This window comes from Haliotis rubra, unplaced genomic scaffold, assembly GCF_003918875.1.
Source record: "Haliotis rubra isolate DU_JTF1 unplaced genomic scaffold, ASM391887v1 Scf147, whole genome shotgun sequence".
Lineage (NCBI taxonomy): Eukaryota > Metazoa > Mollusca > Gastropoda > Lepetellida > Haliotidae > Haliotis > Haliotis rubra.
Window position 1 is genome coordinate 483,833 of NW_025765414.1, and position 15,257 is coordinate 499,089.

Sequence of the window (15,257 nt, forward strand, 5' to 3'; positions counted from 1 at the left end):
TATTTACACAGAAGAAATAAACTATTATGAAGTTTGAAAGTCATTTTGGTTTAAACATATTTTATTATTATTTATGAAAATGAATTGGGATTGATGAGCAATGATTACTGCTTATGTTAACACCACTCCCATTAATTACTAAATGAAAAGGAGGATGTGACGTCATCGATATTGACTATTTCATAAATATATTTTTAAGTATACATCAAGTACAACTATTCTCCAAGTAGTCATAATAAGAGAGTTACAGTTGTGTGTCTCTTACAAGCAATTGTAGGAATATAAATCAATCATGAGAAGGTTGTTGAGTTAATTTAAGTATTTTCCTGAGAGCGTTGTGTCTTGATGATATAATCGTGGACAGATTCAACTATTTTCTGGTTTACACAAGGAGTAAATTCGTAGTTTCCGTTCAAAATTGTATCCAGGTAGTGTCGGGTAAAAAGGATTTGGTATAAGAGGCAGTTCGACTGTAAACTTGTATTTCAGAGTTATTTCTTAAACTATAGCTTGTAGTTTCCGAGAAGGATGTAAATCTGAGTAGGTAACTTAATTTCTCTTCAAAGATGACGAAGTTACCTACACAAAGTGTATGTTAATCAATTTATCTTTAAAGTTTCATTAAGACTTCCACAAGATTCAGTTAGTTAGCAAATCAGTAATTAGCTAGGGTTAATCCTTTCTGTCAGACAGGGGAGTATGGTATGTTTTCTTTGCTAATTACCTACTCCACTGTCTCATAACTGGGAGTCTCACAATTGGGAGTTCTCACAAATGGGAATAGACCCTCAGCAGGGTATTGGTGGTGATTAGTAGGCTTATCTGACACTGAGTAGATTGTGATCGGCAAATCAAAATGATCACACTGTTTTGGACGTGATTTTAAACCAGAAGTGTATGCTCGTTACCGCAGCATGGATGACAGAAATCCAGATATCCGGATTTTCAGTTATCCAAACGAATTACGCAAAGACGAATTGGAGGTCTCACTTAACTTCCAAACACTTCACAGGCATCAAATACTAGCCATTCTTTTCAACCAATGTGACACGGCAAACTGATAAAGAGCTGTTTCTGACATGACACCCAAAACAAGGGATGTGAGAATCAACATTTCCAAACAGTACTTTATTTTAGTCTACACTTGCATCAGACAGATACCAGGGTGTGAAATTAACGCAGGTCTGCTAGTCAGGGACTCGTAAAAGTCAGGAATGTCCTCGTGGCCAACCAGTTTCAGCATAAAATAGAGGGCTCCTCCTTTCCTCCATCATGGATCCCTGATGTATCTTTATGACAATCATTTATATATATATGTTTATATGATTTTTACCAACATTAACATGAAGTGTGCGAGTCCTACGTGATCACGTTTCAACAACTACACAATGAACAATGTCACAAGGAGTTGGTCACTTCCAAATCTCACTCATAGTCGTTCACGCAATCGTTTAGCAACATTCCACAAAGACCTGGTGCAGACACTAAGAGACACAATATAAACAGTCACTACATATATATAACTGTAGCATATACATAACTCAACATTTAATTTTTAAAAATGTACAGCGTTTTCAATCGTATATCGGCTATGCCATCAAAATTATTCATGATCATTGTAACTTTGCACTATTCCTACATTATAAAGTGTAACGTGTATCTGTTGAAAAGTGTTGTATAACATGTATAACATGCATGTAAGACTGACTGACTGAGTTTAGTTTGACGCCGCTTTTAGCAATATTCCAGCAATATCACGGTGGGGGACACCAGAAATGGACTTCACACATTGTACCCAACGTGGGGAATCGAACCCGGATCTTCGGCATGACGAGCAAACGCTTCAACCACTAGGCTACCCCACCGCCCGTGCATGCAAGAACTTTACAGGATTCCTTCATTGTAAAGTGTAACATGTATCTGTTGAAAAGTGGTGTATAACATGCATGCAAGAACCTTACAGGATTCCTTCATTGTAAAGTGTAACGTGTATCTGTTGAAAAGTGGTGTATAACATGCATGCAAGAACCTTACAGGATTCCTTCATTGTAAACAGTAACATGTATCTGTTGAAAAGTGGTGTATAACGTGCATGCAAGAACTTTACAGGATTCCTTCATTGTAAAGTGTAACGTGTATCTGTTGAAAAGTGGTGTATAACATGCATGCAAGAACCTTACAGGATTCCTTCATTGTAAAGTGTAACGTGTATCTGTTGAAAAGTGGTGTATAACATGCATGCAAGAATTCTACATTGCAACATGAAATAATTTCATTTGTTCTGAAATGTGGTGTACAACATGCAGATGGGAAATAATAATACTTAAAAAATGATAAAACAAAATAGATGGCATCTCTGTTAGGTGTTAAATATCATCATGGGCAGTAGGATATATATTTCCCTTGGTCATTGTGGCTGTCGTGTACCAGTAGATTTAATATTGCTGAGTGCAGCGTTCAACAACAAAACAAACCAACATGGTCATTATGATTAATTGTATTTTTATGAGCACCAAGTAAAATCAAGTTTAAAGGATACTGACAAGAAAACATAACATCAGCATTCTAAATATGTAAATGAGATGAGAAGAAGTAATTTTGTTACAAATACTTGGATGTTTTGTAGGATCTCGGGCGGACTGATAAAACTACGTTGCTTCAGATATGACATGGTAAAAACAAAACTGCACATTTTTCTTCTTGTGAAATCTAGATTTCCCATTTTCAGAATTAAGTGTAACTGTTTTCTGTGTATTGATCAATATGCACATAACACAATCACATCGACAGAATGTTAGCTAAGCATGTGCCATAATGAGTTGAATAGATGAGCATGATGATGGAGATATAAATGGTAATAAAATTTCGTCAAGCTTTAAAAACACAATTTAAGCCTCGAAGATGAGATGGACATTTATGAAAAGGAGACATTTGACAAAACGATAATATTTCAGTTAAACATGGCCAAACATGTGTATGACATATCTTCCAATCTTTTAGAGTTAAACCAGCCATATGCCAGTTTTCACAAGACACTCTGTGTTGCATTTTGTTGTTTTACTGAAATCAATCATTGATCAACATTTACAGGTTCATCTGTCTTTTCACTGGTCAAGATCCAGTTCCCCTTTTGAGTTCAGCAAGCTGTATCATCACTTGATTTGGGTACTTGCAGCCATCAACTTCTACATTGATAAAACACTTGGCCAAACACACAAGTCGATCAGTAGGAAATTTGTCATGGTGGGTTTCAAGGAATGCTTTTCTGAGGCGCCATGTTGCTTGAGTCTCGTCAGGATCACGGAACTTCTCCACATTGAACTCGCCTTCCATGTCAGAATATTACTTAGGTCAGCTGTTGATATGTCCCTGAAGAAAGAAGATGCTTCTGTTAGGTGAAAATCATAAATTGTTCTACAAGTACACCAAACCTATGTGTAATGAGTAATTGTGAAATATCAGTCTCTTGTGAATAAATTTTCTAAATTCTAAATCTTGTTGATCATGTTGACAGATAATCCATACTTCAGACTCAGGGGTGCAGGTATAGTCCGTTTGGCTCAAAAGCGGACTGATGAATTGCAATCTAACTCGAAAACTAATAAACATAACATACTCAATGAAACGCTGATCATAATCAAAACATCCTACCCACTCTGTGAGGTTTTTGCAGAATTTTTGTCCTAAAAATAATAAAGTTGTTTAACAAACTATCATTAAAATATTGACACAGTTCACTGTTTGTTACGAGGGAGGAGCGCAGAGAAAGGGACAGCCAGGTGTTAGAGAAGCACGTTCACAGACAAAGTTATTTATTCATTAACCTGTGCTGTGCCGTCTCCATCCATTCTCGAACACCTGGCTGTCCCGAGACCATATACCGATCATATATCCAGCCTTCAATGTCTATATACACAGAAGGCCAAAAATTCAACTTGAAATAGTTACCAGAATGATGTGGTGCTCCGAGAAAGACAGGCAAATGTTTTGTTGTTGAGATGTTAGACTTTCTGGAGACCCTTTTCCATTCAATACTCTAAGTTACACTCTTCCGATAGACCCAAAAGTGCACGCGAAGCGATTCCGCTGTGTCTGTGAAGGGAGTTTAAAGATACATATAAATATGGTATTCAATTTCTAAAATCGAACCACAAACAGAGTTTGCTGTAAACTATTTTTTGAAAGGAATACTAACATCTAAAGGCAAATGTTTCGCCATAAAGATTTTTGTAATGATTCTATATACATTTTACGTTAATAACCCATATCTGTTTGAAACCAACAGTGAAAAAAAAAAATATTCTCAATTCATAATTGCGAAATACAACATTTGGAATATAGAATATGGCGTCGATAAAGTTAAAGCAGGCAGATGATTTTGATGAGTTGCATGTTAGAGAAGAGCAGTTGTCTGCTGAAGTTGAGTCGGTTTCAGTGGATCAGATTTCCAATCAGGGGAAATCTTCGATGGAAATAGGTATTACTGGCGACAAAACGAGCCAAATTAGAAAGTTTGTGGAGGATTATGCACGATCCGAAAGTAAAGATGATTTGGTGTTCTCGCCTGACTATACTAAAGAGGAGAGGGCATTGATTCATGAACATGCAAAGGAATTCGGCCTGAAGAGTCGGAGCAAGGGAAAGGCAAACCGTTTCATCACCCTTAGTAAGAACGGTAAGAGTTCCTCCCCTTCCCCCATCCCAAATAATATTTATAAATATACCAAAATTATTAACAAAACTTAACACAATAGAGAACTCACAAAATGACTAAAAGTCCAAACTTTAAGGTAGGGTTAGGTTTAGAGTTAGGTTAAGGGTTGGGGGAATGGAAGGAACTCTTTCCATTCAGTCACTATATATTTCTTTGGGAATGCTCAAATAACTTGACCAGTTCAACAAAAACAGTTCCCAGGACATGTTAATGTCCCAATTCAGTGTTGACAGTTCCTTGAACATGTTATTTTGTGTGTGATAACTTGTCCCTCTTCAATGATAACAGTTACCTGGCTATTTTAATACAGCTTGTGCTATCTCAACATTGACCAGTGTCTGTGGGGTAGTACAGTGGTTAAAGCGTTCGCTCGTCACGCCGAAGGCCCATGTTAGATTCCCCACATGGGTACACTGTGTGAAGCCCATTTCTGGTGTCATGTGATGTTACTGGAATATTGCTGAAAGTGGCGTAAAACTAAACTCACTCACTCACTCAACACTGACCATGTTGACAGCTCCTTGGGTGATGACATGATAAAAGAACCTATTTTCTGACAAGAACTACATATTTTGATTTTTTATGACTTTGTAATCTAGGATGTATGGCTAAGCAGTTTTTCCCTTAGCTGTCACTATCCACTGGCCGTGGGATTGAAAAGGGTGTTAAATTATTACCCTTTTACAGTAAATGGTACATATATGCATGTCATGTATTGGCAACATTATTTTGTTATAATCTTAAAGATTTCCATTCATTTGTTTTAGATCCAGACATGGCATCACAGTTTCAGGTTAATAAATATCGAGACCCAGACGAATGTGCTCAAGCTTGGAGACTTCGAAGGCGCTTTCTCGTAGCTCACCATGACAAATTTCCAGAAGCCCGTCTGATTTGTCTAGCCAAGTGTTTTGTTAATGTGGAGATGGATGGTTGCAGGTATCCCGACCCGGTTATGATCCAGCTGAAGGAGCTCTCCAAAGATTTTCCCAAACTGGCAAAAGAAAAAAAGGAGAGAGTTAAGATGAAATATACAACAATGGGTTTTGTGAAAGCATCAGACTCTGATACTGTAGAGCCAGTGGTAAAGAAATCCTTGTCAGATACTGTAATAGAACCCCTGGCTGAGTCTGTGATGGAACTTGCTGAATCAATAAAATGTGGTTCACATCACTCAAGCATAGAATCTCAGATGGGATTTGTCAAATCTGAGGACACGTACACGAGCAATAACATTCAAGTCCCTGTGGCTCAAAATCAGTATGGGGCCAGTATACTGGAGCCCCTTTGTAGCATGAAAGAACCCCCCAAACTGAGCAAGAAGAAATGCAAAAAGGGTCAAACAACTGCTGAAATGACTCTACAAATATTTCCTGTACAAGCACAGACATCAGCTCCTGTTAATGATGATGCAAATGACCAAACATTTGCTGCACTTCGACATCAGATTAAGCAAAAGTCAATGGAGATCAACCCAATTTCGCTAATGAATATGGTAATACATAAAGTCAAGATGACTATTCAGTCCAGCATCGATGCCAAAGAGGTCGATGGTGCCACCATGTTTGAATGCAGGGTCAGTATTGACTTCATTCACATTGCATCTGCTGTGGACCGAAGTAAGAAGACGGCAAAGAAAGCTGCATTTGAGAATGTGATTGAGACAATTCTGAAACCATACCACATGATTTCTGTAAATGAAGATAACTCTCAAGAACTACTTGCATCTGACACTCCTGTCTTGGAGGAGGACGAACAGGAGGAGCCTGAAGTGAACGAGATACCGATGTTGCCAGAAGGGGAAACCTGGTATGAGTCCAATGGTGGAGGTCTTAAAGGTGTAAGGTTCAAAAGTTACAACAAAAAAAAGAGACCACAGTTAGGAGATGATGCTAGAAACTTGGATGAGTTAATTATAGTGCAGGATGCTATGAACAATAGGGCTGTACAGCATCCTAGTTCAGTATTGAGGCAAAGTGCAGATTTTAGTAAGATGCTACTTGAGTTTGAGTTTGTCCGGAACAAAGATGGTGTGTCGTGTCGTGTGAGTCTAGAAGGCCAGCCGTTGGTTGAGTGTACAGCTAGGACAAATATCATTGCCAAGAATGAAGCAAGTGCAAATGCTATTGACTTATTAAGGAAAATGTGCTGGACAATGAAATTCAAGCAGGCGGCTGATTCCGATGAGATGAGACTGAGTAAGGAGGAGGTGTTTGGTGATGTTGAGAAGTCCATGTGTGAGATACCTGACAGTAACATCGGCAACAAGCTGTTGCGGAAGATGGGCTGGGTGGGTGGTGGGATGGGGAAGGATGGGACTGGGCGGGCTGAGCCTGTTTCAGTGGAGCAGGTTATAAACCGGGCAGGGATCGGACATTCAAAAGAAAAGGGGATTACTGGCGACATGATGAGTCGAATTAGGAACTGTGTTGAGAATTATGCAAGGTCTGACAACTGTGGGGATTTGGTATTCTCATCTGACTTTACTAAAGAGGAGAGGGCGTTGATCCATCAGCATGCAAAGAGGTTCCGCTTGAAGAGCCGGAGCAGGGGATCCAATGCAAATCGTTACATCATTGTTAGTCGGAAAAGGACATCAGGTGAACTTTTCGAACATATCATGTCTCAAGGAGGCTCTACATCTAAATACGAACTTGTGCCACCTCAGCGTTAATAGTTACGTGAATGTGTGGAGCATGTCCATACAGATTTGTCCCACTTAAACCATGAAAGTGTTACCTGAATATTTTGATTGAACTTGTACAGCCTCATCATGAAATATATGTGAACATGTTGACATGAACTTCTAAACATTGACAGTTACTTGAATGTGACATAGGACCCATTTCTTGAAACCATTTGTGGATTCATTTATGACTTTCTACTTAATTCTTGGGTGTATTATTAAAATGCCAAACTTGCTGTGCAGGGTTGTCTCCCTTACATATCAGGATCACCTGATCATGGGTTTGAATTTGATATTCTTGTCAAATTACTATTTTATTTTCTGTTAAAAAAATACACCCTTGCCCATGGATCCTGGTCAAAGGGGTTCATCATTGCTGAGGATTTTGTTACATCTGCATGCAAATATTTAGCTCACACAGTGATGATTTTGAGTCAAAGTCACTGTGAGTCACTGATATTACTGGTAAAATGATTCAATGTCTCCTCTTGGCGACCACTGGTAAACAAGTGTGCATTAATGCATTTAAGCTGCATATTTAGCACTAACTTCAGTCTGGGCTAAAGACTGCAGATGCAGTGATATATTCTCACTGATTAAACCCAATTTCTCTAAATGCACTGTTTTGGGACATTCTTTAAAGAAGATTTGTTACTGATTTTGCTATTAATTTCTACCATAATATATTTAATTTACCAGTATGGATATTCTTTACCAACTTCATAAGAAATGTTTGGTACATTTATCAATTCCATGATACTACAAGTCTGAAACCAAGGATATGGTGAACATAATGGAATATGATTACTACATACTGATAGTCAGTTGCTGGGGTGATGGTGTAGCCTAGTGGTTAAAGCGTTCGCTTGTCACTCCAAAGACTCGGTTCGATTCCCCACATGGATACAATGTGTGAAGCCCATTTCTAGTGTCCCCTGCTGTGATATTGCTGAAATATTGCTGAAAACGATGTAAAATCAAACTCACTCACTGATAGTCAGTTGCTCTTATACTACAAAACATATCGGTAATCATGTTATATATCATTTACCTTTCCATTTGTTTTGATCCAATATACATTGTTTTGTTTTATATGGTCAGCATTGATCATATGACGTACTGTCCTAAGTGTCCTTACTCCAAGGCAATCTGAATCAGATACATGTTAAAACTGTCCTTTTAATGAATAATCCTGATAATGCAAGGAATTCTTGGTGCAAGTGCTCATCAAACTGTCACAATACTAATGCAGAGAAGATCTGTGTTAGAATTGGCCTTCAGCAGCCCATGTTGTCAGAAGAGGCGACTGACAGGATTGGGTGGTCATGCTGGCTGACTTGCATGATGCATGCCATTGTATCCTTAGTGCATAGATCACTGTTAACGTCAGTCACTGGATTGTTTGGTCCAGAAACTATTTGCAGACCTCTGTAACAGCTGGAATATTGCTTAGCGAGGCATTAAACAAAGAAACCATTGCAGTTAATTTTGGGATGCTGTAGAGAGTGGAAGGCCAGCTGACTGATCCCGGGATGTATCATACGAAAAGATTTTAAAAGATGGTGTAAGAGGCGACTAACGGGATGAGGTGGTCAGGCTCGCTGGCTTGGTTGACACTTGTCATCAGTTCCCAATTGCGCAGATCGATCTTCATGCTGTTGATCACTGGATTGTCTGGTCCAGACTTAGTTATTTACAGACCGCCGCCATATAGCTGGAATATTGCTGAGTTCCGCGTAAAACTAAACTCACTCTCTTAAAAGGTGGTATTTGTTGTTTCAGTTCCTTGCCACTACATTAATAATACAAAGACTGGTTGTCTTTGAGTATATTGTATTTGTGTTAAACTGTGACATCATATCTCAGCAGGCTAGCACTGGGTCTGGGACAAGTCTGGGACAGACTGCCACCAGCATCCACATGCTAGGTAACTGCATTAATCTTGAAAGTCGACTTAACAGGATTGGGTGGACAGGCTCACTGACTTGGTTGACACATGTCGTATCCCAACATCATATACAACAACCAAACAGACATTAATCTGAACTCTGGGTTGAGCCCCCACTACAAAGCAACAGTATTGTGATAGGTCTATAACCAGTACTAGTCTACTGTTGCAGCAGTAAAATGCCTTTGACAGTGTTTAAACACACACACACACACACACACACACACACACACACCCCCACCCCCATCTGTGAAGGGTAAGAACAGGCCCCAATTTCTCGAAACAAACTTAAGTTTTTACTCAAATGTCAAACTGAGTTTGACAATTTGAAACAGCTGAATTTTTAACTCCACTGCAATTTTTATAATAAAAAAGCCCAAACAACTTAAGTAATCTATCCACCAAACTCAACTTGTCTACTATGTTTGAGTTTAAGGGACCGGGTCATAATTTATGGGTGGGGTGTGTGATGATGTTTTTTATGCATGTCATGTACAAAATCAATGAACCCACTCCCCTTGCCATAATTTTTAGCATAATTCTTTTTAATATTTTCCTGTACAAAATTGCTGACACCCCAGTACATGTGTACAAAATTGCTTACACCCCCACCCCTCCCCATAATAAAATGGCTGACACCCCTTCTAAAATCATCATCTCACTCACTCACACACACACGCGCACGCCCGCACGCATCCATATATTATGAATGGTCCCTTATATCATTTCAGTTCATTCTGGGAATTGCATTTTCTAAAAATTGAGGAAAAACTCGGACTTAAGTTTGTTTCGAGAAATTGGGGCCTGATTTATGAATACTATCTTCATTCATCCTGAAACATCATTATGTTGTTGTTGTTGTTGTTGGCATGGCGAGACTGTGAATAATGAAGTATATTTAAGATGTTTGATAACTGATAACTTTGTAAGTGGGATTACTTGTTAATTTTGTAAAGTCTGAAATTTCATTTTGATGAACTCTCATGTTTGTTGTTTGTTAATTTGGTATAAAAAATATTATTGATGTGATTATTTAATATTTTCACTGAAACGATATAAAAATTCAAATGAACATGTTCCATTTGTCATTTATGTTGCAAATGATCCCCGTTTGGAATATATACTCCTGAAAAATAACAACGGATCACAAAGCTACTATTACAATAGTGATTGATTCAACACACAGTAGACCCGTGAAGATCAGGGTTAGAATTGATCTTCAGTAACCCATGCTTGTCGTAACAGGCGACTAACCGGATCGGGCGGTCAGGCTCGCTGACTTGGTTGACACATGTCATCGTATCCCAATTGCATAGATTGATGTTCGTGCTGTTGATCCCTGGATTGTCTGGTCCAGATCCGATTATTAACATACCACTGCCATATAGCTGGAATATTGCTGAGTGCGGCGTAAAACTAAACCCACCCACTCAACACACAGTATAGCATCATCCAGTCACTTTGTAATGAGAATTAGCCCGTGGATAGGAGGCAGTGTTTGGAGTTGTGCTTGTCTTTCAAATTTTCCTCCAACAGGTTATGGGTCCATATAAAGAAAATTGTTTTGTTGGACTTCCCTCTCACTTTGGTCTGACAGGCTCTGACATGACCATGATAACGGAAGTAAGGGCCTAACACCAACTTCACTTACGCTCTTCCGGCTCTGAGATTGCTGGAACATTTCCAAAATACTTCATACAACCATGCTCGCAATCCGATTTCTCGAAAAAGCGATTGAAGTAATTTGTTTGTTTGAAAAGTTGTGTCCCAGGTTTGAGATGAACTATTCTCTGAGTATTCTGTGAGTGTTTTGTGGTAGGTTTCAACTGATTCGAGATATGCTGTGAAAACTGTCCCGCAAATCCAAGTATTTTTGACATTTGAATTTCTGTTAGTAGGGTATTTATACTATGGAAATGGTCTTTGGAGGTACTGAATGACCCTTGACAATGCTTTCTGACAGGTCGATCGCATCGAACTGATTACAATTTGAAGAGAAAATAGTTACGTATCTTCTAATATCTTTACAAATGTATATCAGCTATAGTGTGATAGCATTAAACTTGTTGCTCAAAACATTTCTTGCTTTAGAATGTTGGAAGCCATGTCTTTACACTGATCGTATGTGCTACAAAAGAACATTTTCAAGTACAAGAATGTGGGTTAAAGGATTGGAGACGTCAATATGATGTTACTAGAGCACGAAAGCCTTCGGAACTTTGCCATCAGTGTAGCTAATATGCACCGGAGTGTTAAATAGGCACCCCAAGAAATTGTACTTCATCAAACCAGTGTCCATGCATAGGCGGATCCAGAAGGGTGTGTGTGTGTGTGTGTGTGGGGGTGCGCACTCCCCTTTTGTGCTGAAAGTTTGTTAACTGACCATTGCTGAATCGAGTGTTAAATGACCATTGAAACTCTCCTGAAAAATGAAGTGTGCACCCCCCTTTCTCAAAAAGCTGTATCCGTCCCTGCCATGTTAAGCGTTGACATCGTATCATCGTGTCTGTCTCACAGAGCCTGAATTACAACCTACAACCTTCCCTTCCGCCCAACCTTATCTGCGATGCCCCGCCGTGATATTGCTGGAATAATGTTACAAGCGGCGTAACTTAAACATCACTCGATTTCTAGATTTCCTGAGCTTTCCAATCTCTCGGCTCATTTGGGTCTCTTTTCAATATATAAGGAGTTATTTATTTCGGTAAAAATATACATTTTAGAGACTAATCATTAGTATGGGCGAGCATTATATACATTTGGTAATAGTCTGGACCACTACAAGAAGTCAGTAACACTCGGGCAATAACACTGAGGCCGACTTAAACTCTGTTTCACCTGATATATTTGTCTAATGCATATGTCACTGATAGAAACAAGCTTCAGTTAAATTGAAAAATAGCCCAAGGAAAAAATCTAGGCTTGCTTCATTTAGGGATTTTTCGTAACAGTGTTCGATGGAAGTGAAACTAGATATAGCACAGGGACTGTCAGACAGACTGCTTATAAGCCTTAATGTGCACTTGCACTTTAAAGGGGACGAAGCAGGGACGGAATCCAGTCTTGGTGAATTTGCTTGAAGTCATTCAAAACTCCGCTTTCTGATGTAGATACGTCTATCAAGTACTGATCACCGTAATAAGACGTATACAGTCTCTATTTCCCACGTGTCGTATTACAAAGTCTGGACTGTAATTTCCGTCTGACTGGACTCGAATTTCAGTTGAATTCAGTTTGGACTGCGTCTTCTCAATACCATGTCACTCAGCCACTTTAACTTTATCCACGATCCATATTCAATAGCAGCATTTAATGCCGTATTCACGGCAGTGTTGTGACACCCAAGAGTGAGTGTAGTTTTACACCGCTTTTAGCAATATTTTAGCAACATGACGGCGGGGACACCAGAAATGGGCTTTACATGTTGTACCCATGTGGGGAATCGAACTCGGGTCTTCGGCGTGATGAGCGATCGCTATAACCACTAGGCTACCCCACCGGCCTTGATACTCAAGATGAACGTTGACATATTTTTGACTGCTTTTCTTGCCTGCCATGTTTTATAGATATAAAACAGAAAGAAATTTCGTGATGACTTTTTTTTTATCTGAGTTATTGACATTTACCACCATTCCATAGAATCGTCTTTACGGTTACATATTTTGGTAGTTAGTACATTAGCAATTATTAGGACTTCGTGTCAATGATATAACGTTGAAGGTAGTCAGAAAACGCCATACGTTGACGTTCGACAGGGGTATCCGAAGTTCACAATTTTTAATTTTAAGGAAAGTTATTAGTATAAACATAATTTCATAGATCATTTAAATCGTAAGAAGAAGTTCTTGCTTGTCCCCTTGCATTGTTGCACTATCTAGATTTGCCGATAACGAGATTATTATTTAGTGATACGAGATTAGAATTCAGTGCAGCCTTTGAGGATGGCACCATTCAGAGCATTCAAGACCGACTCGTGTTATTTCGGGAGTAGCCGTGGAGGTTACGGAAAGGGGCGAGTGGTGACGAATGCAATCAGAGACATAGTAAGTGTAGAGTATTGCCGAATCATGACGGTAACTGCTGCTGTCAGGCGCTAACTAGTACTAAAGAGGTTCTTGTTCGAGATAGTTATCCTGTCGTAATTCAACAGTAGCTTCGGTGTGGTTCCTGTCATTGATGGTTACCCTGGAATTCCCCCCTGAGTGGAGAGTTATCAGGTCAACATGGAGAAAACGTGTCTTTCCCACGGAGGGTTGGCTAGAGTGAGTTGGTATTACGCCACTCAGTATGTTTCATGTATATCCTGACTTGTGAGTTTGATGTGGAAGGACAACCCGGAATGTGGTTACAGCGAGAAACTAACAGATCTGGGCCCCGTTTCACAAAGCCCTCCTAAGGCTAAGATCTCGTAACTTTCCTCGTATTTAACATTCCTACCTCCTATACGGTAACATTGAGTTACGATAGTCGTAGCGCTACGAGAGCTTTGTGAAACGGGACCCTGTTTGAAACTTAGAGAGCGAGTATGGTTTTACGCCGCACTTCGCAATGTTCCAACAGTATCAGGGCAGGGGACACCAGAAATGGGCTTCACACTATGTACCCATGTGGGGAATCGAACCTGGATCTTCAGCGCGGGGAGCGGACGTTTCAAACACTAGCTTACCCCACAGCCCCTTGAAGGCCGCAAGGCTCTGTAGCTCACCTGACGCATGAAGAAATAATTGGGACCGTGTTTACATTTCAATCGTAAAGCTGAAAGCAGTTATTAGAACCCCCACAGTTTGTATTCAATATCTGGAATTACAGTCTGTCTTACAGTCCCCGAACCACATCATTTTCCACCCAGCCCTTTCTGTAGTGCAGAAGCCCTAACTGAAGCAAGTCTAGATGTTCCTAAGGTTCAAGGATCTCCCACCTCCCTTGGGCTCCTTTTCAATTTAAATTGTGTGTTTTTGTGTCTGTCAGAATTATGTATTTTCAGAAACTGAACACCAATTGTCCGGTCTATGTAAGGCCTGAAGTGATGCAAGTATTAGACCTACCACTTTATTCAAACAGAGGTGCAATGGTTTGGTGCTGACACCCGCGAGTGAGTGAGTTTGCCACCTATCCACGGGCTAATTCTCATTACAAAGTGACTGGATGTTATACTGTGTGTTGTGACTTTAGTTTTACGCCGCACTCAGCAATATTCCAGCAATATGGCGGCGGTCTGTAAATAATGGTGTCTGAACCAGACAATCCAGGGATCAACAGCATGAGCATCGATCTACTGCAATTGGGATACGATGACAAGTGTCAACCAAGTCAGCGAGCCTGACCACCCGATATCGTTAGTCGCCTATTACGACAAGCATGGGTTACTGAAGATCAATTCTAACCCGGATCCAGTGGTTATAGATTTCTGAGTGAGTGAGTTTAGTTTTATGCCGCACTCAGCAATATTCCAGCTATATTGCGTCGGTCTGTAAATAATGGGTGTCTGAAACAGACAATCCAGTGATCAACATCATGAGCATCGATCTACGCAATTGGTATGCGATGCCAAGTGTCAACCAAGCCAGCGATCCTGATCACTGATCCCGTTAGTCGCCCCCGGATCCTATGGTTATAGATTTCTGAGGCGCACAGCGAAGGTATGGGCGATGTTCAGGACGAGGGTTTGGGTGTGGGTGTAAGTGTGTTGGTAGGGTGCGGGTGCGAGTGATATTTTGACCAGTGGGCTACCTTAACCAACCTTGAAATTTGAATGATAAGTGAATGATTAGAATGACATTAAGAACACGTACACTACTGGGCCCTTATTCTCGAAACGTTCGTAGCCCTAAGAATTCGTAACTAATGTGCTAAGAATGGGCTTAAGAAGTTCGTAGGGCTACGAATGTTTCGAGAATAGGTAGCCTGTT

The 15,257-nt window shown here is 39.8% G+C and overlaps 1 protein-coding gene and 1 long non-coding RNA gene across 2 annotated transcripts; one reads left to right on the forward strand and one right to left on the reverse strand.

The window, feature by feature from the left end:
• Nucleotides 1-2,482: 2,482 nt before the first annotated feature.
• On the reverse strand, nucleotides 2,483-4,096 carry LOC124269742. Its single transcript, XR_006896598.1, has 2 exons — nucleotides 3,949-4,096; nucleotides 2,483-3,369 (listed from the first exon to the last, which is right to left on the reverse strand). It is a non-coding gene; the product is annotated as an uncharacterized LOC124269742 (long non-coding RNA).
• A 256-nt stretch (nucleotides 4,097-4,352) lies between these two features.
• On the forward strand, nucleotides 4,353-7,636 carry LOC124269743. The gene is made up of 2 exons (XM_046704770.1): nucleotides 4,353-4,675; nucleotides 5,482-7,636. Exons 1-2 carry the CDS (start codon nucleotides 4,468-4,470, stop codon nucleotides 7,386-7,388), a joined length of 2,115 nt encoding a protein of 704 aa, XP_046560726.1. The 5' UTR covers nucleotides 4,353-4,467; the 3' UTR covers nucleotides 7,389-7,636.
• The last annotated feature ends 7,621 nt before the right edge of the window (nucleotides 7,637-15,257 follow it).

Bases quoted from the DNA above. Each gene is read 5' to 3' on its own strand.
- LOC124269743 (XM_046704770.1), top strand. From the start codon at position 4,468: ATGGAAATAGGTATTACTGGCGACAAAACGAGCCAAATTAGAAAGTTT. The intron at 4,676-5,481 runs GTAAGAGTTCCT...CATTTGTTTTAG, and splicing joins CATCACCCTTAGTAAGAACG to ATCCAGACATGGCATCACAG.